At 40.7% G+C, this 25,862-nt stretch overlaps 1 protein-coding gene across 2 annotated transcripts in view; it reads left to right on the top strand.

Annotated features, from left to right (window-relative positions):
* DENND5B (DENN domain containing 5B) overlaps window positions 1-25,862 on the top strand; it is a 188,320-nt gene that overhangs the window by 141,025 nt on the left and 21,433 nt on the right. For both annotated transcript variants that reach the window (XM_036251756.1, XM_036251757.1), the window contains 4 exons: window positions 3,527-3,658; window positions 4,936-5,088; window positions 5,953-6,031; window positions 17,985-18,066. In XM_036251756.1, coding sequence (XP_036107649.1) covers window positions 3,527-3,658; window positions 4,936-5,088; window positions 5,953-6,031; window positions 17,985-18,066 — 446 coding nt within the window. The remainder of the gene's footprint in view (window positions 1-3,526; window positions 3,659-4,935; window positions 5,089-5,952; window positions 6,032-17,984; window positions 18,067-25,862) is intronic.

The raw sequence follows: 25,862 nt of genomic DNA, 5'->3' as shown, positions 1-25,862 counted from the left end.
GTCTTTGGTGTTCCTTGAATCATCCACGTGCGTGAGTGCACATAGCTCTGGCATGCCTCACATCACCTATGATGTGAACTCACAGCCTCTCCATTTTGCATTTCACTGCCTGTTGTGTTTGGTGCTTTTTTGCCATGGTGTGTGCTAACTCAGATAATTCTGTACCCTAATCAGTGTGATTAGGAAGGAAGGGTGGAGAACAGGTTTAGCAAATTATTTTTCTTCCAAAGGGAAATTTATTAAATATTCAGACTCCTTTTATGTAAGAATTATGCAGAAGTGATTTATTTTCCGTCAGCTTTTGGGTTAGGTTTTATCTTCACAGCATTTTAATTTAAATTTACCCTTTCTGGTCTTTATTTTATGTGGTCAGAAAATCAGGTCATCAACGTAGAATTTTAGTGCTAAGAAGAATCTTTGAGGCCATCTTGTCTAACTGGACACGATTTAACAGTAGTCCAAGAGATGTGCCCAAAGTTAGATGGACACACAAAGGCAGGGCTGGGCCTGCAGCCCAGGACTCCTGACTCCAGGCCAGTCCTCTTCCCAGTAACCCTGCATACCTGGTGGCACTAAACAGCTACTTCTGAGGGCAAGAGAACTATTGGTGGTATGTTGTTCCCATTATGATATTAGCATAAATTTACCTGACCTTACCATGGTCTTCTCTTCACAAACTCAGTGCCAGTTAGAAGAACAGGGTGTTTATTAGAAAATTCAGGGAACGCCTGTACTACAGAGCAGTTGGTTTGGTGATTATTAATTAGCAGGATATATTTTCATGGGTAGTTCTTAGTGGTTTATTGCTTTTGGCTTTGACAGAAGTGAAGAAGATTATGTTAGAAATCTCAGAAGAAATCTAAGGTGACTTCCCACTGCAGTGAAGGGGGTTTTATTATAAAAATATTTCTCGTGAAAGGTTTCTCATCCTCCTCCATTTCATTTTAAAATATATCTTTTCCTCCAGCTGACCCAAAGAAAATTACGTTTTTCTCATCGCTTGATTTTGCAGTATAGCGAGGCCACCTCACTCCTTGCTGTGAGGAAGGTCTTGTGCCACCCTTGGTACCCTTTCTGTGTATGTCCATGATGCTCATTTTGTGGCTCCAGCAGAGATGCTCAGGAGACTTTCCCATGGCCCTATGGAGCTAGTTCACTGTTGGCTAATAACTGTCCCGCCCCACGGATATAGTGCTGGGTGCTCAGTATTTATGGCCACTCAAAGGACAGACCCATTCCAACTTTTCATTTATATAATAGAACATAAACTTTAAATGGTGCTTACTTTTTAATCCAGTTATTGACTTTTTCTTTCTACCCTCTTGCCTGACTGTACTCCTCACTTCTAGGCAGTATTTCTTGCTAAGCCAAGTTTGACATTTAACTTTTCTTGAGAACTAAGTCTTATGGTGTGGTTCTCTCTGCATTTGCACAAGTCCTGGAGACAGATGAATTGAGTAGGGGGAGAAACAGAACCATTTATTTATTTATTTATTTATTTAATTAATTTTATTTTATTTATTTCCTCCCTCCCTCCCTCACCTGAGGACATTTTTGCATTTATCTTCAGACAGAGCAGGAGGGAGAGAGGGAGGGAGAGAGAGAAACATTGATGTGAGAGGGACACATCGACTGGTTGCCACCTATACAACCCCAACTGGGGCCAGGGACAATTGCAACCCAGGTATGTGCCCGGGACTCTCTGGTCTGCGGGCGATGCTCCAACCACTGAGCAAAACTGGCCAGGGCAGAAACAGAACCTTTTTAACATTCACCAGTTAACATTTGTTTTTACCAGCCTTTAATTTCCGATTTGTAATATTCCAAATAACATTAGTACAACCTGAAATAATAGGAATTGCAAATGTAATTCTCACATAGGATTCCTGCCTCTATCTCAGATTATTTTTTCTTACATTTCATTTCCTATTTTTATTTATTTGGAAACTAACCTTCAGAATATTTCAGTAGACCTGTTACACTTCGTTTCCTAGTAGTGATAGTTGTCTTTCATTTTCAATTTTCTCTCTTCATTTGAACGTCTAAAAAAGATTTTAAGCAGAAAGGTATACACAAGTTTATGGGAACTTGGAAGGAGCAGGTAAATTAATCAGTTGAATCCCTCCCTAATCAGTGGGATTTTTTTTTTAAAGTTGTACCAGCCCGGCGGGTGTGGCTCAGTGGCTTGAGCATTATCCCATGGACTGAGAGGTCCCAGTTCAATTCCCAGTCAGGGCACAGGCCCAGGTTGCAGGATTGATCCCCAGTAGGGGGTGTGCAGGAGGTAGCTGATCAATATTTCTCTCTCACATCAATGTTTCTGTCTCTGTCTCCCTTCCTCTCTTTCTAAAAAACCAGTAAAAACACATTTTTTTAAAAAGTTGTACCAGATTTAGCAGATTATTTTTCTTCAAGAGGGGAACTATATTAAATATATAAACTCCCTTTTATGTAAAGAATGCAAAGAATTTTACACAACTTCACTTAAAATTTCAAATTCTCCCCTTAAGATAGTGAAATAGATTTCACATATGTGTCCGTGGGAGGATGCACTGGCTAGCAATCTCTCTCTCTCTCTCTCTCTTCAGCAAACTGCTAGTTTTACTATATAATTTAGAATAGTTATTCTCTAAATATGGTCCTAAGACACTTGGATTTTTGGGGATTCTGTCATTTGGTCCTGACACAAACATAAGGTACCTGAATGAGCTTTTGCAGGTGGCATAGAAACAGCAGGCATCCTGCACAAATTATAGGTGGTGATTTTTTTCCCCTGGAAATTCACTAACCAAAGCTCAAGCACAGTGGACTGGTTTCTCTGCTACTCTCTGAGCCATCACAGTAACACGATGTTGTGGAAGAAGGCAAAGGAGGGATGTAATACACCTGTCACAAGCGAGGCCTCCTGCATGTGGAGCATGTCACTTTTCAGAGTGATCTCATAGCCTTTCTGTGAGGCGGGTGGGCCTAGATGGGCCTGTTTTATGTCCATTTTATGAATAAGCAGCTACACCTTAGGTCATAAAATTAGTTGCCAGCAGATTCTAGAGCTCCTAATTTTACCGTTGTGACTTGATTTGCGGAAAGGGTTGGGTTGGGAGCAATGCCCAGGAGGCCAGTATGTTGAGTCTCTTGATCTGCTGAGGTAGGTGTGGAGGAAACCAGTGATCTGAAAATCACTGGGTTTCTGCAGAACCTCGAATTTGTAACCCAGACACCAAATTTTTTCATTCCAGCTATGCTTCTGACTAATCACAACCGTGGGGCTTCCCAATAAAAAGACTAAACTTGATGAAATTCCATCTCATTTTGAATGAGTTTTAACCTGGTGGGATTTTTGTCACCCTCGTATTCACAGAGGCTAACAGCTGGGGAGAGTATGGATGTCCTCTGCCCTTTGGCACATAAAACTTGAATCGCTGTTGCACATGTACACTTATGTTGTTCCTGCACTTGTTTATGTAAGGTTAAATACATCAGAAGAATATCTGATGTTTATGCATTAAAAATGCTCTTTGATTTTTAGAAATATATGCAAGAGGCACGGAGTTTAGGAAAAAACATGAGGCAACCCAAATTGTCAGACCTCTCTCCTGCGGTGATTGCACAAACCAACTGGAAATTTGTCGAAGGCTTGTTAAAGGAATGTAGAATGAAGGTATGTATTTTTCATGGATGTGAGGACACAGTGTGCATTCATGTTTAGTCCACGTGTGAGGCTAAGATGGGTAGAGGCAACCCCTGTTTGAGCCTGTAGCTTTCCTGGAAGAAAACTCATACTGGGACCTACACCTCATGTGCTCTTTCCTGGGGTCATGAGCCTTCATGGGTTCTCCATTGCCCACAGAATCAGTGACATGGGAGTCCTGCACAGTTGGCACTTCAGCCATTGCTGTCTTCCTCTCCGACACGAACAGATCTTAAGCCAGTCAGAAGTTGAGTCAGGGATCTTGTCATCTAATGCAAAGGCAACACATTGAGTGTGTGTGTGTGTGCATGCATCTGTGTGGAACCTCATCCGTGCCCATACATGTGTGAGTATACCCAGAAGGAAGAAGATCTTAGCTGGGTTGTGGGTTTGTGTATATTACACACTAGTCTCCTCTCTGATATCTGTGTTTATCAGAGGTAGCAAAACAAATTGACAAACCTCAGAACATCATGTTAGCCAGTAATTTTATTTGACAGTCTTTTCTTGAGGACCTTCATCTGTATACTCAATAAATATCCTATTTTTAGCATCCACTGACAGTGCTGAGTCATACAGACAAGGTCCCTGCCTAAAGGAACTAGATTCTCTCTCACTTCACATTTTATAAGAGCAGCTAAAGCGGCTATAAATTAACTTACCTGAAACGGATTTCCATTTCCTTTCCATTTTTTTGGTGCATACTCGTGAGCAGACAAATAAAAGAGAAAAGGAGGAAGAAAAAAGAGATGCAGTGCACTCACAGTTAGAGAGTTCTGAAAAAAAAAAAAAAGATCTGCTGGTTTGTATTGTGGTTTCTGCCTAGTGCTCACAACTAAGTGCAAGTATCTTCAGTGTGCTGAGATGTGGGGCAGTGGGGCCAGTTGTGGTGGCAAAATGGGGTTTTAGATTTGGACTGTCCATTTTCTAGGTCTGGTGTAATTCCTCAGTATTAGTCAAGTTAGTAATCTGAAAATTGTCGTGCATAAACATTTTCATTGGGATACTTTAAAATAGTATCATGTCTCTTTAGTGACCCTTTCTTTCTCAGACAAAATAGTAAAAGTATACATAATATTACTCCAGTTAGTTGGCCACAGAGATTAAGACACTTTTTCCAAGGTGACAAAAATTTTTCAATTAGAAATATAAAGCAGGGAACCCAGGTCTCCTGGTCCAGTGATGGACTTGTTGGGTCTTGGCCTCACTGCTGGGATAACACTTGTGACCACACATGATGTTTTCAGACAAAACGCATGTTGGTGGAAAAGATGGGCCACGAAGCAGTAGAACTGGGCCATGGAGAAGCAAACATCACGGGCCTGGAGGAGAACACCTTGATTGCCAGCCTCTGTGATCTGCTGGAGAGGATATGGAGCCACGGCTTGCAAGTCAAGCAGGTAACAGTCTCAGGAGGCCCTGTGGACAGAGCCGGTTAGGAGCCCTGTTAGGAAATGTAACAAGGAGGAAAGGATATCATAAAAATTAAATGGTATGTTTCTTTATTACAGGATGACTAGAAATGCACCACAGGCATTTTAATTCCAAAAAAAGAAAACAACCCACGATTAGGAGGTGGCTTGGGGCTCTTTCCTGGTAAACAGGAAAGGATGAAGCAGCACGTTCCCTGTAGAGGCTGCCTCCCCTGTGGATCCCAAAGGGTCTGCTTTCGTCACTATCCAGCAAACAAGTCTGGTAGCCAGAACTAACAGTTCTTTATCATTTTACGTTATCTAGTTTTCAGGATGGAAAAAGTCAAATGGTTTCTTTGCTTTTGTCTCGCTAGTCTCCCTTTCTGGTTTTTTTCTGTTGGGTGCATATTTCTTTCTTCTTTCTCTTTTCTCTTTCTCCTCTTGCCTCAGTTTTCTTCCCTTGTTGCCATTCCATATATTCAAACATACTTTGCATATAGATGTTCACAAAACATCCTATACTGGTAGAGCCTTTTAATTTCATGGTTACTGGTGTGGCTAGTATAGACAGCCCCAAATTGTGCAACTAAGTCAGAATTCTGCGTGCCTCCTTCTGGCTTCTTGCTTAGTAGCTGTCGTTTCCCAAGCTCTTGTCAGTCTTCTCAGTGAGGCAAAACATGACCCTCATTACACAGAGAATGACACACTCAGAATGTCACACAGGTAGGAATGGATGAGCTTGATCACCTAAACGAAATGGCCATTTCAACATGAATGGTTTTGATGAGAAATTATTTTTTGTTGAATTACTTTTTATAAAATGAAAAAATTGTATATACCTTGTACTTTCAGGGGAAGTCGGCTTTGTGGTCACATTTAATTCAGTTTCAGGACAGAGAAGAGAAACAAGAGCACCTTGCAGAATCACCAGGTAAGAGTTCATTGGTTTGATTGTTTCTACAGAAGTGGCAGCATTGGACCATGTGAAGAATCAGTACTGTACAGCTTTGTCTCTGCTTCTCTCTCTCCCCAGCTAAAACTTAACCATCTTGTCAGTAGTGGGGTAAAGTAAAAGGAGCAACATTGTTTACTAGCTGTAAGACCTTTCTGATCTTCAGCTTCCTCATTCACAAGACAGAAAAAAACAATAGCTAGGCCAAGACTGTAATGCTGATCAAATAAGATAATGTAGGAATTGTAAAGGATCATGCAAGTACAGCAGGTTCTTGGATAATGTCATTTTATCAACATTTTTTCATTATAATGTTGATGAAGAAAAAAAATCAATTCCTGGCTATGGCCACTGTCTTTATGGAGTTTTTTCCAGGAACTTTGGTATTCTCTCACATCCCACAGATGTGCATGTCTAATTGTCTTAGTGTGAGTAAGTATGGTTGTGGGTATGAGTGTGCCCTGTGATAGAGAGGCGTCCTGTCCCGGGTGGGTTCCCACCTGACCCCCTGTTCTGCCAGGATAGACTCCAGCCACTTGTGACCCTGAACTAGAACAAGCAGAGTAGAAAATCACCTTACTTGTTTTTCTTAATCTTCGTGAAATGCTCATATTTATTTCAGTGTTTACTATTGAAAGTGCTGTGGGTCTGTATTTAGAAGTTTGGTGATATTTCTGTGACCAGAAATATGCTGTGGGTGCTTGACTCTTTATAGCTGATGATAAAATGGGTTTTGTCATCATTTTGCTAAATGTTGCAGTTTCTAAGAACTTACCAATATTAAGTGAGGATTTACTGTATACCTTACTCTCACTAGTTTTAGGTTGAAGTATATACTGATTTTTTCCTGAAAGAAAAGTATTATAACCATCATTAATTATTCGGGGGAAAAACATGCATATATGTCTCTCCAAAGTCTTTAGGAGTCAGATTTCTTCTTCAGTTTATAACAGGACATCACATGTTAGAAGTGTCATGCTTTAGCTAATTAGAGTTACGTTGGGTTCCTAGACATTCTACCTACTGGGTATTTTTCACAATAAGGAGCTTGATTTTCTTTATGTAAAATAACCATCTGTTTCACAAAAAAAGTAGTGGAAAGCCTAGTAGAGAGAAAATGTTTTAAACTACATTTGGAAAATTTTTCTAAAATTAGGGACTTTTAAACATATAGAAGTGTAAAAAAAAATTTTTTTTAACTTGTTAAGTCAACCACCAGCTCAAGAAAGCATTGCAAATAAGATTGAAACACTCTACTTTCATTCCCCTCACTGCTGCTAGAGCACAGTACTACCCTGAATGTGGTGCTTACTGTTGGAAACCTAGTTTTTAAATTATCCAATGAAACATCTAGGAATATGAATTTGATACTGTGTTGCCCTGGAGCCCCTGTGAACAGGATGTTATGTTTCTAATATCTCAAAATGTAACTATATTTGTAAAGACAAGACTGAAGTCAAGTTTAAAAGCATTTTCTAGTGTCTATCTCCTTTGCCCCTTTTTCTGTTGAAAAAGTTAAAATGCACTGACATTTGCTCTAAAACTGTCTCTAACACTTGCCTGTGCTCATAGAAAATGTAAACTTTCAGCCCATAAGACCATAACCCTAATTAGAAAAAAATAAATTCCTAGGGGGAAAAATAGCCATTTTTAGGATGAGATGTTGGAAAATCAAGTTCAGTTAAGGCAGGGAGGAAGAAGCCTTTGCCTCTTGTGCCACAAGGGTTCCCGAGACTGTCCAGCTGTTAGAGTAAGCAGCTACTGGGCACCACCAGGAGCTTTGTGGCTTTGGCTGGTCAAATGTTAGGTGATTGAGCTGGAGACCAGAGGCCCACCTGTTTTCAGTGACCTTCAGTCAACCTGTAGTGGGACCAACAACTCTGAGGTCAAGGCTAAGAAATACCAAACGTGTCAAAGCCCAGGGCACTCACTGTGCTGCACTATCAGTTGAAGGGCTAATGGAACACAAATAAACATAAGCTAAATATTTTACTGACCCTTAAGAGGATAAATATGAGTCATGCAGCTTTTAAAATAAAATTATTATCTGTTTAGAGAAATGGATTTTATAAATATTGCTCTAACACTCTTGATGATTCAGCCCATGAAGTTAGGATTTAAAAACATGACAGTGTGAAGTATATATATAAATACATCAGTTTAAAAATAAAATATTTCATTATTGAGAAACAATGTGTCCTAATTAAACAGAAATGAGCTATTCATTGACTCTTCTGCTTTTATATCTGGGTGGTTTGTTTTGTTTTTCAAAAAAGACTTTTAGTTTGCCAACTGTTAAGCTTCCAAATTAATAGCAGTAAACAGACTGCATTTTCATATTAAGGAGAGATCCTTCAAGTCCTTAGAAAGTCACAGTAGGTTTTATGCTCAATTAATATTTGACAAAGATGGCAAGAGCATACAGTGGAGTCAAGACAGCCTCTTCAATAAATGGTGTTGGGAAAATTAGACAGCTAGATGCAAAAAAATGAAGCTAGAACACCAATTTATACCATACATGAGAATAAAATCAAAATGGAGAAAAGATTTAAATGTGACCCATGATTCCATAAACATTCTGGAAGAAAATGCAGGCAGTAAAATTTTAGACATCACATGCAGCAGAATTTTCACTGATACAATGCCTAAGGCAATAGAAACAAAGGAAAAAATGACCACATGGGACTACCTAAAAAGCTTCTGCACAGCAAAAGAAACAACCGTCAAAATGCAAATGGACGCCCTGGCCGGTTTGGCTCAGCGGTTAGAGCGTTGGCCTGTGGTCCAGAGAGACCCGGGTTCGGTTCCTGCTAAGGGCGCATACCTCAGTTGCAGTTTGTCCCCGGCCCTGGTTGGGTCGTGCGGGTGGCAGCCACTCGATGTGTCCCTTTCACGTCGATGTTTCTCTCTCTCTCTGTTCCTCTCTCCCTCCCACTCTACCTGAACAAAAAATGGAAAAATATGCTCAGGTGAGGATAGAAAAAATGGAAAGGGACTCTTTGGCCGGTTTGGCTCAGTGGTTAGAGTGTTGGCCCACAGACCCAAGAGTCCCGGGTTAGGTTCCCGCTAGGGGCATGTACCTCGGTTGCAGTTTGTCCCCAAACCTGATTGGGGTTGTATGGGTGGCAACCACTCGATGTGTCTCTCTTGCATTAATGTTTCTCTCCCTCTTCCTCCCTCCCTCCCTCCCTCTCTATCTGAACATAATTGCAAAAATGTCCTCGGGTGAGGATAAAAAACAAACAAAACAAAAAAATGGAAAGGAAACCCCACTTGATGGGAGAGCATAACTGCCAATGATACATCAGATAAGGGGCTAATTTCCAAAATATATAGAGTGCTCATACATCTCCACAAAAGAAAGACAAAGAACCCAATTAAAAAATGGGCAGAGGACCTAAATAGACAGCTCTCTAAACAGGACATACACATGACCAAGAGACATTTGAAAAAGTGTTCAATGTCACTAATCATCAGAGATGCGAATTAAAATGACTATGAGGTATCACCTCACACCTGCCAGAATGGCTGCCATCAACAAATTATCAAATAACAAGTGTTGGCGAGGGTGTGGAGAAAAGGGGACTCTAGTACACTGCTGGTGGGAATGCAGACTGTTGCAGCCACTATGGAAACAACATGGTGTTTCCTCAAAAAATTAAAAATGGAACTGCCATTTGACCTGGTGATAACACTTCTAGGAATATATCCTAAGAAGCCAGGAAGAATATATGTACCCCTATGTTCATAGCAGCACTATTTACAATTGCTAAGATCTGGAAACAGCGCAAGTGTCCTTCAATAGATGAGTGGATAAAAAAGCAGTGGTACATATACACAATGGAGTACTATGCAGCTGTAAGAAAGAAAGATCTCTTATCCTGTGGGACGACATGGATTGACCTGGAGAGTATTATCCTAAGCGAAACAAGCCAATCAGGGAAAGACAAATATCACACGATCTCACTTATTTGTGGAGTATAATGAACAAAACAAGCTGAGGAACAAAATAGACCCAGAGACATGGAAAAGTGGAATGCAGACTGACAAACCTCAGAAGGGGTGGATGTGAGGGGAGGGAAGAAATAAACCACAGAACTTATACGCAAGTGTGCGTAAACAAGAACATAAACAATGATGCTGGAGATGGGGCAGGATTGGCAGGAGGATGTCAATGGGAGAAAAAAGGAGAAACATCTGTCACAAAAACAAACTATTTTAAAAAGTCACAGTAGATTTGAATATTGTTCTTATATTTTCTTTTATTCTCTACAAGTTATTTTAAAATTTTTATTGATTGATTTGAGAGAGAGAGGACAGGGAGAGAGAGAGAGAGAGAAACATAGATTTGTTGTTCCACTTATTTATTCATTCATTGGTTGATTCTTTTGATTCTTATATGTGCCCTGACCAGGGATTGAACTTGCAACCTGGGTATATTGGGATGATGCTCTAACCAACTGAGCTGCCCAGCCAGGGCTGAACACTTTTTTTTTTTTTTATCCTCACCCGAGGACATTTTTTTTTTCATTTTTTGTTCAGGTAGAGTGGGAGAGAGAGGAACAGAGAGAGAGAGAAACATTGACGTGAAAGGAACACATCGAGTGGCTGCCACCCGCACAACCGACCAGGGGCGGGGACAAACTGCAACCGAGGTACGCGCCCTTAGCGGGAACCGAACCCGGGTCTCTCAGGACCGCAGGCCGACGCTCTAACCGCTGAGCCAAACCAGCCAGGGCTGAACACTTTTCTTATTAACACTGAGCCAGAATGAGACTAGATGATAGATCATTATTATTCCTTCACAAACAGCCACTGAACAGAAGTCAGAGATATTTTAAGTGTTGCAGAAGAACGGAAAAGGTCTGTCTTAGCAAGAGAACCACAGCAGGCTAGACCATCTTAATTTTTTTAAATGGACTTTATATTTTAGAGCAGCTTTTTGTTCACAGCAGTAATAAGCAGATGATACAGAGACTTCCCACATATCTTCTCCCCTCCCCCCACACCAGTAAATAACCTCCCCCATTATTGGCATCTCCCACCAAAGTGGTACGTTTTTTACAATTGATGAACCTAGATTGATTGACACATCATCACCCAAACTCCATACTTTAGGGTTCACTCTTGGTGTTGAACTGTGAGTTTAGACTAATGTTTAATAACATGTAGCCCCCATTATAGTATCATTTGGAGTAGTTACACTGCCCTAAAAAATCCTTTGTACTCTGCCTATTCATCTCTCCCTTTCCCTAAACCCCTGGCAACCGCTGACCTTTCTGCTGTCTCCATAGTTTTGCCTTATTCAGAGTATCATTTCGTATGTAGCCTTTTCAGATTGACTTCATGCACTTAGTAACGTGCATTTAATTTTCCTCCACGTCTTTCAGACCATCTCATTTTGACCTAGTCAGGTTTGACTGAGTCTTGCACATAGCAGTTTGAAGTCCTGTTAAAGAGGAAGGGTCTCAAAATGGAATCTATCCTAAGAAAGGAAACTGTTCTTGACACATCACCCAAAACTTTCTTCTTTTAAAAATGTTGGCCAACCTGGCCAGTGTGGGTCAGTGGATTGATCGTCGTCCCATGGACTGAGAGGTCCTGGTTCAATTCCTGATCGGGGAATCCTGGGTTGTGGGCCCCATCCCCAATGGGGGCATGCAGAAGGCAGCTGATCCATGTTTCTCTCTCTCACATCAATGTTTTTCTATCTCTCCCTTCCTCTCTTTCTAAAAAATCAATAAAAACATATTTGAAAGAAAAAAAAATGTTGGCCAGCGTAGCTTAGACACACACTTGCAGCCTTAGGCCAGCTTGCAGCCTCAGATAAGGTTCTGCTAAACTTTAAATGGATTTTTAAATCAATTGGCAAAGGGGAGGGTGGGTGCAGAAAAGGGTGGAAATACTGCTTTTAAGCGGTTATTCTGGATCTAGCCCAAGAATTTTGAGTCATTCTTCAATCATCTGATCTTCATCAAAAGTTTTCTATTAATTACTTACCTCCCTATAGACTGGATGGTTCTGTAAAAATAATACAATACACAGTCTCTGCCCTCTGCAAACTTGCTGCCTATGAGTAGCATTGCTTCAGGAGGATCACAAAGGGAATTTCTGTGGCTAAGTAAGAATCCACAGGATTTTACTGAAGGAAAAAGTGGCTTATTGCATTTTAAATGTATTGAATTAAGAAATAGTAATAGACGTATACATTTAAATAGTTTATAAATTTCTCTTCTGGGGTAGACTCCATGGAAACCTTAGATTTTAGATCTCTAGATTAAAAGTATGGCTTCCCTTCTTTTAAAAATTTCTTTATTGATTGATTTTAGAGAGAGAGAGAGAAACATCAGGTTGTTGTTCCACCCATTTATGCATTCATTGGTTGCTTCTTATATGTGCCCTGATTGAACCCATAACCTTGGCATCAGGCCAGCACTCTAACCAACTGAGCTACCTAGCCAGGGTTGGCTTCACTTCTTAACTCCTATCTACCTTTTACTCATAGGCTTCTAAACTGTTCCCTCCAAAGTAGCTAATAAACCACCTGGGGCTACTGTAATAAATTACCACAAACTGAGTGGCTCAAAAAAACAGAAATCTATTGTCTCACAGTTCTGGAGGCTAGAAGTCCAAAGTCAAGGTGTCAGTAGGGTGGTTTCTTCTGAGGGTTATGGAGAGTCTGTCCCATGCCTCTCTCCTAGCTTCTGAGAGTCTCAAAATTGCATGGCCAGTAGATAGTATTTTCCCTGTATCTTCACATCTTTTCTGCACACATGACTGGCTCTGGGTCTAAATTTCCCCTCCCCTTTAAAAGAGCACCGGTCACATTGAATTGAGCCCATCCTAATTACCTCAACTTAATCATCTACAAAGACCCTATATCCAAATAAGGTCAAATTTATAGATACTGGCAGTTAGGACTTTTGGGGGACATAATTTAAACCATAACAACTATTGCCCACTGCATTGTCATCATCCAGCTATCCCATTAGCAGATTATTCACATATCTCTGTCTCCAGCCCTAGTTCCTAGACATCCCTTTTTTTTTTTATTATTGTTGACATTATTACAGATTTCCTCCCTTTGCCCCTCTCTACCCAGGCCCCACCCTTCCTTCCTCCGACCCTCACCAACTGTTGTTTGTGTCCATGGGTTATGTATATATGTTCTTTAGCTCATCCCTTCACCTTCTTTCATCGCATCCCCCCCACCCACTTCCCCTCTGACATGTCAGTCTGTACCACCTAGAAATCCATTTGTGATGGACCATTGGGACCTCAGACCCAGCATGTCCTAACCCAAACTCACTATCTCAGCACTTCTTTCTTCTGTCCCTGTTAAGCCTTTTCTCTCTACCTTATTTAATGGCATCAGCACCCTTCTCACAGTCAAGCTTAGAAGCTGGAAAGTATCTGCAGTGTAACAGGAGCCCTCTGGACGTGTAATCAAAGCACTCTGCGCTTTTTAATGAATGTGTACAATTGGGCAGGTTTCTTAACCTCTTTGAGCTTCAGTTTCTTCATTTGCCAAATTAAGATTAAAAGTTTCAAAGGAAAACCCTGGCCGGTTTAGCTCAGCATTTGGAGTGTCAGCCTGCAGACCAGAGAGTCCTGGGTTCGGTTCCTGCTAGGGGCAGGTACCAAAAAAAAAATTCAAAAGAAAGTTATAATTAGATAGGATAATATATGTTTTTATATCCATTCTTAATCCTGTTTTTTACTCAAGTCATTATTAGTCTGGTGTTTCCTGCACCTCCACCTGTCCCCTCTTTGTTCTTACTTGTTACCACTGTCTTAGTTCATCCACACACTGGTCTTTGGAATAACTCCTAGCTCATCTCTCTCTCTCACTGTCACTCTAGTTAATAACTAAAAAGTACTCAGGACCATATCATTTCTTTTCAAAATCCCTCCCCCTGTCCCTAGGATTTCTGTAAATTTCTAACCTGTCTTTTAAAGTTCTTCCATCTGGCCCTAAATGGTCTCATCTTCCTCAGTGAGTATTTGTTGAGCATGTATGTTGTGTGGGGCTCTGCTAGGCCCTTGGGGTATGCTAAGAATAGGATATGACCTAGCCTCAAGAGGCATATAGTTTCATAGGAATAACAGAAATGTTCAATTGTGGTAAGTTTATGGTAGATGTTTGATTTTACAGGTCCTGTTAGAGAGAGGGAATGATACCTAATAGTGTACCTAGGGCAGAGAGAATATTCAGGAAAGATTCACAGAGGCAGAATTAAAGCTAAAGTTTATTTATTGAGGGCTTATTATGTGCCAGGCACTATTCTAAGTGCTTTACATCTATTTGAGTAAGGTCGATGCTGTTACTCTTCCCAGTTTGCGGATGAGAGTTTAAATCACCCACCCCAAACCAGTGAGCTGTTAAGTTCTCTTAACAGGGTTTCAAAAAGACTTGTTCTTATTTGTTTGTTTTTTGTTCATCCTAACTTGAGGATATTTTTTCCATTGATTTTTAGAGAGAGTGAAAGGGTGGGAGGAGGAGGGGTGGGGAGAGAGAGAAAGAGACATTGATTGATTGCCTCCTACAGTGCCCCAACTGGGGTGGGGGATTGAACCTGCAGCCCAGGGATATGCCTTTGACCAGGAATCAAACCTGTGACCCTTCAGTGCACAGGCCGGTGCTCTAACCACTGAGCAACTGGCCAGGGCGAAAAAGTCTGGTTCTCAACCATTAAGCTGTGCTTTTCTCAATTTAAAATGACAAATAGCCTATAAACAAGCAGAAAGATACAGAATGCTAAAGGATAGACTAAAGACTAATCGATTACATGGGATGGGAATGAGTACATCGTGTGGTTAAGGAACATTAATCAGCGAAGGGTGGCTAGAATATAGGGTCCCAAAATAGGATTCCCAGAACATGCTTATTAGACCTGTGGATGCTGTTGGAAATGTCAGACTCCTCTCTTACGAAGTCTGTTGCTTGTCCTCTGCTCCCAGAGGCACACGATTCCTTCTTGTTGTCATGTCTCTCTCCAGCCACCTTGCTGATTATGGTTTCAGCTCCTTTCTCCTGCCTCATGATTTTTTTTTCCTCTTCTCAACCTATTTCTCACCACTCATGAGGCCCTATTTCATGCTGTCTAATCATGTGGAATGTACTTTACTTTCTTTCCAAAAAAAGAGATGTGCTTTCATTAATAACACACTCAAGTATGGATGGTCTCAGACAGGAAGACTAACACAGTACAGTCTTTGGAACAATTTCCTGTGTCTTTTACCTCCTGGGTGTCGAGAAAAAACCAGTGTTTTCAGTGACCCATTGAAAACTCCCTCCCAGAAGTGCCTTAGCAAACAGCCTATTTATCACCTGCCTGGTATAGTGGGCCCTGGGAAGAGCTGCCTTGGGTCGGTCTGGCCACATTTTCCTTGCTGTGCAGCCCCATCAGAACTCCCCCATGCCTGCCAAGTGCCAAACATGTAGATCCTAGAACAACAAAATGTTCCGTCTTTCTTCAGTGCCAACTTCAAATGGATTTGTGTTCTGATATTATGTCCTATCCCCCTAACGAAGGATGGATGTAAAAACTGAGAAAATAGCCCTGGCCGGTTTGGCTCAGCAGTTAGAGTGTCGGCCTGTGGTCCAGAGAGACCTGGGTTCGGTTCTCACTAAGGGCATGTACTTCGGTTGCAGTTTGTCCCCGGCCCTGGTTGGGTCGTGCGGGTGGCAGCCACTCAGTGTGTCCCTTTCACATCGATGTTTCTCTCTTTCTCTTCCCCTCTCTCCCTCCTGCTCTTTCTGAATAAAAAAAATGGAAAAATGTCCTGGGGTAAGGATAAAAAACAAAAGAGAGAGAGAAAATACAGATTTAATATACACTAAAACCCACATCCTAAATTCTGATCTTATCGATGTACAGTTGTCCCTTCAACCCCCATGTAGTCGAAAATTTACGTGTAACTTGACTCCCCTAAAACTTAATTACTGATAAATAGCCTATGTTGACCGGAAGGGAACCTTACCAGTAACAAAAACAGCCAGTTAATATATATGTTGTATGTTACATGTATTATATTCTTTTTTTTTTATTATTCTTACCCGAGGACACCTTTCCATTTTTTGTTCAGATAGAGTGGGAGGGAGAGAGAGGAAGAGAGAGAGAGTGAGAGAGAAACATTGACGTGAAAGGGACACATCAAGTGGCTGCCACCCGCACCACCAACCAGGGCTGGGGACAAACTGCAACTGAAGTACATGCCCTTAGTGGGAACCGAACCTGGGTCTCTCTGGACCGCAGGCCGACACTCTAACCGCTGAGCCAAACCGGCCAGGGCCCGTGTATTATATTCTTACAATAAAGTAAGCTAGAGAAAAAAATGTTATGAAGAAAATCATAAGGGAAAGAAAATTCATTTACACTACTATACTGTATTTCTCTCAAGTTTAGTGTGTGTCATTTGTTTGCAGGATGAATCATCTGTCATTACCTACATCAATATTATCCTATGATACAAAACACTGTAGATTTTAAACATATTACTAACACGATGTCAAAAATGAAAAGATAATGTGAAAAGTAAATTTATATATATTTACAGGTAAATGTGAAAAGCAAATTTATATTTATTTACAGGTGTGAACGATTCATGCATTGATAATGAAGAAGCAACAATATGATTGCTTTGTGGTAGCCTAGTATAATCAACACAATTGTTTCACAGTAGTAAGGACAGCTCCAAAATTTTTTCCAGTATATTTATTGGGAAAATAATCCATGTGTAAGTGGACCCATGCAGTTCAAACCCCTGTTTGTTTACTGTATTTGCTGAGTGTGGTGTTGCAATTTTGTTTTCACATGCAGATGGGAAATAGAAATAAAGGAAGAGTGTAGAACTCCACAACATCTCACTTACAGTCTGAGCACTCCAGCTACAGCTCATTAGCAAATAATTGATTGCTTTAGCTATTGCTATATAATAGAATAATTTTCCTTCTTTTATAAATGTAAGCTTTTCAGGTTTCATAAGAGTCTCATGGACATTATACTTCTAAATGTTAATAAAATTTTGCGTGATATATTCATATTGTAGTTTGGATTCTGAACTTTGAAGTAGAAACTTACCAGCCTACAGAGCCCAAACTCTTAGATTTTCCTTTTAAGCACTCTTTCAGAGTACAGTAAAGTCCTTGCTTAATGTCATTGATACCTTTTATTTTTTCTTTATTGATTTTTAGAGAGAGAAGAAAGGAGAGAGAGAGAGAGTGATAGAAACAACAATGAGAGAGAACATCGATTGGCCACCTCCTGCATGCCCCCCACTGGGGATTGGGCCCACAACCTGGGCATGTGCCCTGACCTGGAATCGAACTGGTGACCTCTTGGTGCACCGGTCAATGCTCAACCATTGCGCCACACCGGCCATGCTAGTTTCTGCATCTTGAAGCAAAACAACATATAATGAAACCCATTTTACCACAGGCTAATCGATATAAACAAGAGTTAGGTTCCTATGGCATCTCATCAATATTATAAAGAAACAATGCAATTTGAAGTCCTGCTATATAGAGAAACTGTGTGACTGCAGTTCATGAGCCCAGAGATGATTCACTTCTTAGTAGCTTAATTTATAGGCATTGTTTCATGTAATTATCCAGTCCAATTAGAATGAATAACATTAGAAAGGCACTGGCCCTTATGGCCAGAATTTGCACACATTGCGTTATTTGCTAAGTGGGCTTTTATGATTCATTTTAAATTTACAAACGCAGCCCCAGATTAACTAGAAGGAAAATAGCTGGCTTACTGTATTAATAAAGTGGCAACATTCAGGGAAAAGAATTTGAGCTTATCTTTTGTCTTCAAAATTTGTTCTTTCAAAGTAATTTTAAGGTATTTATATAATGTGAACCATATAGATTTTTTTATTTACTGTTATTTTTTTAATACTTTGCTGATATTTTTCTTCATAGTTGCCCTGGGACCAGAAAGAAGAAAATCGGACTCAGGAGTTATGTTGCCAACACTCAGGGTCTCCCTTATCCAGGACATGAGGTATTTGTTATATGCGCTAGCACATGGTGATAACTTTGAAATACTATGACTTTCACTTAAATTGCTCTAATTATTTTAGCTGTGTGTATTTTTTGCTTATGTATTCTAAAAAAAAAAACAAAACATTTTTATAACTTTGTTTATTTTACTTTCATGCTGTTATATTTTTTCTGACATTAAATCCAAAGGGAAAGTGCAGCTGAGAAGAGTTTTAAAGCATCCTTAAATTGTTTTACAATATCATTTGTTCAGTTTTTAAACCTTCTTAAATATCTGCTACTCACAGATACAGTTTTAAAAAAAACAAAACTGCAAATAATGACAGGTTACTGGACAGAAAAACTGTGGTCAGGTAGATTTAATTTGAAGCACATGTAAATCTGAGAATTATCACTTGTAGTTACTGGTCTTAGAAATCTTTAGAAGGCATCAGGATATCTAAAAAGATGTATTTAATGAGAAAGGCAGAGGCTTTTTTCTTTTAAACATTTTAGGTACAGTACTTAGTCAACTCTTAAAATATGTGGGTTTAAAGTGAATGTTACAACATTTATAACACTTTGTAACTTGTATGGTTTATTGCTTTATTTTATTATTTTTTAATTATTTTTTTCCTTTATTGACTTTAGAGAGAGAGGAAGGGAGAGGGAGAGAGAGATAGAAACATCGATGAGAGAGAACATCGATTGGCCACCTCCTGCATGCCCTCCCACTAGGGATCGGGTCCACAACCTGGGCATGTGCCCTGACTGAAATCAAACCAAGGACGTCTTGGTCCATGGGTCAGCGCTCAACCACTGAGCCACACTGGCCAGGTAGTTTATTGCTTTATTAATATTAATAGGATGTTCATTTGATTTGTCAGATACTTGCAATTGTATAACTTCTAAGTGGCAGCATAATACCGTGTTTAACACATCCTTGCTTTGCCACTTACTAACTGTGTGACCTCAGGCAATTTCTCTAATTTACCTGTGCCTCAATTTCCCAACTCTCAAGAAGTGATAATAGTTATCTATATGAAACCAGACAACAATGGACCCAGGCTGCCTGTCACTATTTGAGCCAGTTGAGCAGAGACAGGTTGAATTGTATATGGGTATTTATTCCAATATTGCCAGTGGTATGGGGGAGCAGTGGGTTATCCCGTAAAATCTACTCCTCCCCCCCTCAGCCTCTTTTAAAGGGTAGAGAAACAACGACTACGACTACATGAGAAAAGGCAGTTAGGCAAAAAAGAAAAAAAAATAGATAAAATGGCTACAGGCAAGGAGGGAAGAATGTGAGCTGGGGGGATTGTAAAAGGTTTCAGGCAAGGGAGGGGAACATGGGCTAGGAAGGAGCTGCAGGGGCTGGTTGCCAGTGAGCGCTGTCACTGGTCCATTGTTCATCAGGTAGTCCCCTTGTTCTCAGATTAGGAGAATGGACAGCATTCCTGAGGTAAACTCCCAAGGCACACACCTCCCAGCCAGGTCAGAATGGGCTTTTCTTTCATCAGAACAAAGCAATGATGATTAACATTGTAAAGGATGATTAACATTTCTTATAACTATGGCTAGTACCCCTCTATGATTAATTCTGTTATTCTTTCCCATCCCTTTCATATCTTATAGTATTATAATGAGGATTAAATGAATTAGTCTATTACTATAAAAATTTTCAAGAAATTTCCCAGCTGGTGTGGCTCAGTGGTTGAGCATCAACCCACGCACCAAGAGGTCGCAGGTTAGGGCACATGCCCAGGTTTGGGCCCAATCCCCAGTTGGGGGGCATGCAGGAGGTGACCAATTGATGTTCTCTTTCATCGATGTTTCTATCTCTCTCTCCCTCTCCCTTCCTCTCTCTAAAATAAATAAAGGAAAAAAATTTTTTAATATATTTACACACAGACACATATATATATATATGATTTTTACATGTACAGTCATTGGCATTGACTACATTTGCATTGTTGTACAACCATCGCTACTATCCATCTCCAGAATTTTTTTGTCATCCCAGCCTGAAACTCTGTCCTCATTTAAACAATAGCTCCCATTCTCCCTCCCCACCCAGCTGCTGGTAACCACTACTCTATCTTCTGTCTCTATAAATTTAACTATTCTAGGTACCTCATATAAGTGGAATCATGACTTTTGCATCTGGTTTATTTCATTTAGCATAATGTTATTGAGGTTCATCCATGTTATAGTATGTGTCAGAATTTCCTTCCTTTTTAAGGCTGAATAACATTCCATTGTGTATACATACCATGTTTTGTTATTCATTTATTCATCAGTGGATATTTGAATTGTTTACACCTTTTGGCTATTGTGAATAATGCTGCTATGAATGTGAGTATTTGAATCCCTGCTGTCAGTTTTTTTCTGTATATACGCAGAAGTAGCATTGCTTGATCACACACTGATTCTATGTTTAATTTTTTGAGGAACCCTCATGTTTTTTTTCCACAGTGGCTGTATTATTTTACATTCACACAAGCAATGCACAAGTGTTAAATTTCTCCACATCTTCAGCAGCACTTGCTATTTTCTATTTTGTTTGTTGGTTTTATGATAGCCATCCTAATGGGTATGACTTCCCAGTCTTATGGCATGCATAGCCACAGACCTTTGTAGACCTGTGAAGCTAGAGTCTTCAGCTTTCTACGTCAGAAACCAAATCATTAGCAAACCAAAATATAATTGGACTCTAAGATACTGACTCTTACTAACCCAAGAGACTTACTATAGATACCTAAGAGAAATGGGAAAAATGGGCTGGACCTGTCCACTCCTGTCAAGTTGTCTGTGACCAGGGAAGGGTGGGGTCACAGGAAGCTGGTGAAGCCCATTTATTGTTTTCTTAACCAGGTGACTTGATATTTTTTTATTGATAGAGGTAGGCTCTGCCTAGAATCTAGATTAAAATCAAAAGGCTTCTTGTGCCCAGAATCCTGACCCTCCAGCTCCAAACTAGTGATCCCAGTGTTCGTGGGACTGATGTCATCTCAGGAAAGCCCTGCAGAAGCACTGCCCATGGTGGTCTCTTCTCCTGGCTTTGTTCTGCTTTTTTAATTTTTTTTTTTTTATCCTCACACAGGACATTTTTTGATATTTTGTTCAGATAGAGTAGGAGGGAGAGAGAGAGAGAAACATCGATGTGAAAGGGACACATCGAGTGGTAGCCACCCACACGACCCAACCAGGGCCGGGGACAAACCACAACCGAGGTACGTGCCCCTAGCGGGAACCAAACCCGGGTCTCTCTGGACCGCAGGCCGACGCTCTAACCGCTGAGCCAAACCGGCCAGGGCTGTTCTGCTTTTTTAAAGTGACTTTGTATTTATTTTTGTTGTTATTCCTGATATGTTTACTTTAGAGCTTAACTCTCAGTGGACAGGCTTATTTCCCTATTTCCAGATGTTGGGCTAGTGTTTCATTTTAGTTCCTGATTGCTTCCTAAATAGTTCATGTAGTAGATCATCAAAGAAAAACACCCAGGTAATATCCTAAACTCTAATTTCTTTAAATCTGGATAATTAAAGAAAAAACTTATTTCCTAAAGATTGGGTCACGTATCTCTCCGAGTCCATGCTCTTGTTGAGCACAACCCCTGTTGTTACCTCACATCTTCTGGGTTTCTCTCTTGAGGCAAATACATTGGCAGTTTAGGGACTTTGGGCTCACAGCTGTCGAGAGTCTTGTAACCAGATTGCTGAGCAGCTGTAGTGAATCCAGGACAGACACATCTGAGGGCTGTCCCCTTTGTCTTAGTGTCTCAGACTGCTTCCCAAGACCTTCATAGTTGCCAACTATCACCAAACTGTCAGTTATAGAATGATTTTTTTGTTCCAAAGAGTGAGCCTGGGGGCAGTAAATAACCGGACTAAGACCTATTCCTTCTACCTATAGCAGAGGAGTATTACCATGGCGTTACCTTTATTACCAGTTTCTTTCAAAGTAGCTATACACATATCATCTAGCTCTTGGGACTTTTAGTCTTTTTTTTTTTCATTCTCACCTGAGGGTATTTTTCTGTTTATCTTCAGACAGAGTGGAAGAGGGAGAAAGAGAAACATCCACGTGAGAGGAACACATCGACTGGTTGCCTCCTGCACGACCCTGACCAGGGCCGGGGACGAACCACAACTGAGGTACATGCCCTTGGCTGGAATCAAACCTGGGACTCTATGGTCTGCAGGCTGATGCTCTACTGCTGAACCAAACTGGCCAAGGCTCTTTCTTTCTTTTTTTAAAAATATGTTTTTATTGATTTGAGAGAGACAGAAACATTGATGAGAGAGAATCATCAAGATCCTCCTTGCCCTGGCCGGTTTGGCTCAGCGGTTAGAACGTCGGCCCGCAGACCAGAGAGACCTTCTGCACACCTTCTACTGGAGATCAAGCACGAAACCCAGGCATGTGCCCTGACTGGAAATTGAACTGGTGACCTCCTGGTGCATCGGTCAGTGCTCAACCACTGAGCCATACCAGCTGGGCAGGGACTTTTATTCTTTTTCTTTAATCCTCACCATTGGACATTTTTCCATTTTTCATTCAGACAGAGTGGGAGGGAGAGAGAGAAAGAGAGAGAGAGAAACATCGATGTGAAAGGGATACATCGAGTGGTTGCTGCCCACACGACCCCAACTGGGGCTGGGGACAAACTGCAACTGAGGTACGTGCCCTTAGTGGGAACCGAACCTGGGTCTCTCTGGACTGCAGGCTGACGCTCTAACTGTTGAGCCAAACCGGCCAGGGCAGGACTTTTATTTTTAATGGCAAAATGTAATTAATGGTGTGGGGCATAGTAGAACATTATATTATATGATCTAGGAGATTGTGAGTACTGTAATGCAAATATAGATATTCTGGATATGTAAAAAAATGAACAGGATGTGAGTAAATCCTAGAAATATTCTGCTTACATATAAAGATGGGAATAAGTTACTTAAGGGTAAATTGGCAAGTCATTTTATCTTTTTATAAATAACATGGACATGTGCACTAATGAGTATCTGGTTTTACTCTACACTAAAATTGAGTAGTCATAATTAATTGTGTTATCCCCTAGGAAGGAATATTTTGAGGAATTTTTATGACTGTAAAGGATATGAGCTATACTAAAATTGGCTAATTCTTTTATTTCTCCAATGAATATTACTGGGTTTCACCGGTGATACAGTAAAATAAGCACCAGGTTTGGACTCAGAAAATGTAGATTTAAATGTATTTAGGTGCTACCAGTCCTAGAAATCATTCATTTTGGGGAAACAGAAGCTCATTCAGACTTGCTTCAGCAAAATAGGGGGCTATATTGGAGACATGTGAGGGTGTCTTCCCAAATCCAGGAACAAGAGCTGTGGCTGGAATGGAAAACGGTGGTCACAGGTCCTCCTCCCCTCTTCATGGTGCACATGGTCGCCCAAGCCCAGGCTTTCACATCCTGTCCTGTTTTAAGGTTCAGTGAAAACTAACTTGGTGTTCCAGTGTACTAATTCTCAGTTTCTGAGAGGAAAGCTGATTGGCTCAACTTAGGTCAGGCACCTTGTAGCTGAGGGTGAGGAGCCTGGGCCATGGGTCAAGGTGGAACCCCGAACTGTGCATCCTGGGTCTGTGGAAGGGGAGCTTCTCCAAGAATGTGAGTGCCAGGAAGAAGTGATTGGTAGGAAATGGGTAGCACCTCTAGAATAATACTTATTATCTCTGTGACCTTGGGTGGGTCACTTAGTCTGCAGGAGTCTCAGTTTTCTCATCTTTACAGTGAAATAATGATGATCTCCCTATCACTAGTTATTCTGATGATCAGATAAGACAAAGTACATAAAAACTTTTCTAAATCAGAAACTTTGTATTGGGGTTAAAAACTGAATCAAGTATTTAAGTTATGTAAACCACACTGTGTACGCTTTTCTGGGAATTAACAGGTTCTATTTTAGAAGTAATACGTGTATGATACTGTGCCGAATGCCATTATCATGATCTATAACAAATTATTCCAACTAAAAACAGATTAAAATGGTATAACTACACGCCTTGGCTGGTGTGGCTCAGTTGGTTGGAGCGTCATCCTGTGCACAGAAGGGTCGCAGGTTTGTTTGACCCAGGTTTTGGGTTCGATCTCCAGTCGGAGGCAACAGATCCATGTGTTTCTCCCACGCCACCCCTTCTCTCTAAAATCAATTTAAAAACAAACATACCCTGGAGTGAGGATTTTATAAAAAAGTTATAACTACACAGAAAAATGTTTAATAGATTTGGATTAAGTTTTAATAACACTACACATATAAATTGTTTTAAAGCATAAAATCAGATAGTGATACACAAAGCAACAAAGTTTTTTGAGCTCCTAATATGTGCTAGGCCTTATAGGCTAGAAAGGAGAATGCAAGGCTACTAAGAAGTATTGGGCTCCTTGTCCTCAGGAACTTGGCAAGCTGAGAAAAGTGTATACCAAGAGAAAATGATAAAAGTAGCAGGCAGTGCACGATCAGTGTAAATTAGACTACAGAATTCCATAAATTAGAGATGTCATTGAAGGCCATTATGATTGAGGAAAGCTTTCCAGAAGAAGTTGGAATTCAAACATGAATAGAATCGAATAGGGAGGCTGGGGGAGTAAGTCGTTCAAGTGATGGGATGCAGAAGTCAGCTGCCTGCAATGGAACTTTTTCGATAGGAAGAAATGTTGAGGCCGAGTAGTGAGCAGTTCAGCCTGTATCCTGTGAACTTTAAAAGATTCTGGAACAAAGGAATTACATTAATGAGGCAATATTTTAGGCTGAGGAACTTCCCTGGGGCCAGTGAACAAGCTGGGCTTCAGGAGAGTCTGGCAGCTTCATCTCCCAAATCCCTTGCCTCCCACCAAAACAACTTAGCAAGAGTGCGTTTATGATGGGAAAGCTGATTGCGCCTGAATAAAATCAGTTTCATTTTATGTACTCCAGTTCTTCCCATTTTCCTTAAACATAGATTGTTTTACAAATTACAATTATCTTTCACTTTGTCATTCTTCACCTACCATATCTCCAGATACCTGTTTAAGGCCAGCATAAAACTAACTTCTGTAAGTTTTGCTGTTTTAGAGGAGGAAGGATACGTAGGGGGAAATTAAGTTCTTATCAACCCTCACATAGATGTATTTGCGGGAATTCGCTTTGAATCAATTTGGTACTCATGGACCGGGTGGACTTGGACCCGGCACCGAACTCACGGGGTGCCCTGTAAATACTGTTGGACTTGAAGTGGTAAATGCCCGCGCATCTCCCTGTTGCTTTTAAGTCAGCTGTGTCATCATTTGGGGAGTGTCATTAGGGTTGAGGAACAGCCAGGCTGTTTCATGGGCTCGCACTTGGGTTGTCAGGTGCCTTGCCACTGCCACCTCCACCAGTGAGAACCGGGGTCTAAGGGGGCTCGTCCGTCACCAGCTTTCTCTGTTCATGACCATACGTAATGGCATTAGCCCTTTAAACATAAATAAGCCCACCATAAATCTCATTCTGACATGTTTGTGTGCCACCTCTTTAGTGTGTCTGTGTCATGTGATGTCATGTTTCACATCTTGTTTATCAAGAGTGATGGGTTATAAATGAGCAGTCAGGATTGAGGGCTTAAATGTTCAGATTCAAGGATCGAGAGGGAGGGAGGGAGGGGAGGAGAAAGGGAGAGGGAGAAAAACAAAAAATATGTGTGTGTTTTGCGGAATAAGGCTATTCCTTATTCTGAATGCTTAGAATCATCAGACAAAAGATTCCATTGCAATATTTATTACAGCTAGTATGAGTCATTTTAGACAAAAAAAGAATCAAAGGAGGG

This window comes from Molossus molossus, unplaced genomic scaffold (assembly GCF_014108415.1).
Source record: "Molossus molossus isolate mMolMol1 unplaced genomic scaffold, mMolMol1.p scaffold_m16_p_10, whole genome shotgun sequence".
Taxonomy (NCBI): Eukaryota; Metazoa; Chordata; class Mammalia; order Chiroptera; family Molossidae; genus Molossus; species Molossus molossus.
The sequence above is the reverse complement of the archived record's forward strand: the minus strand, read 5'-3'. Positions and strand labels throughout refer to the sequence as shown.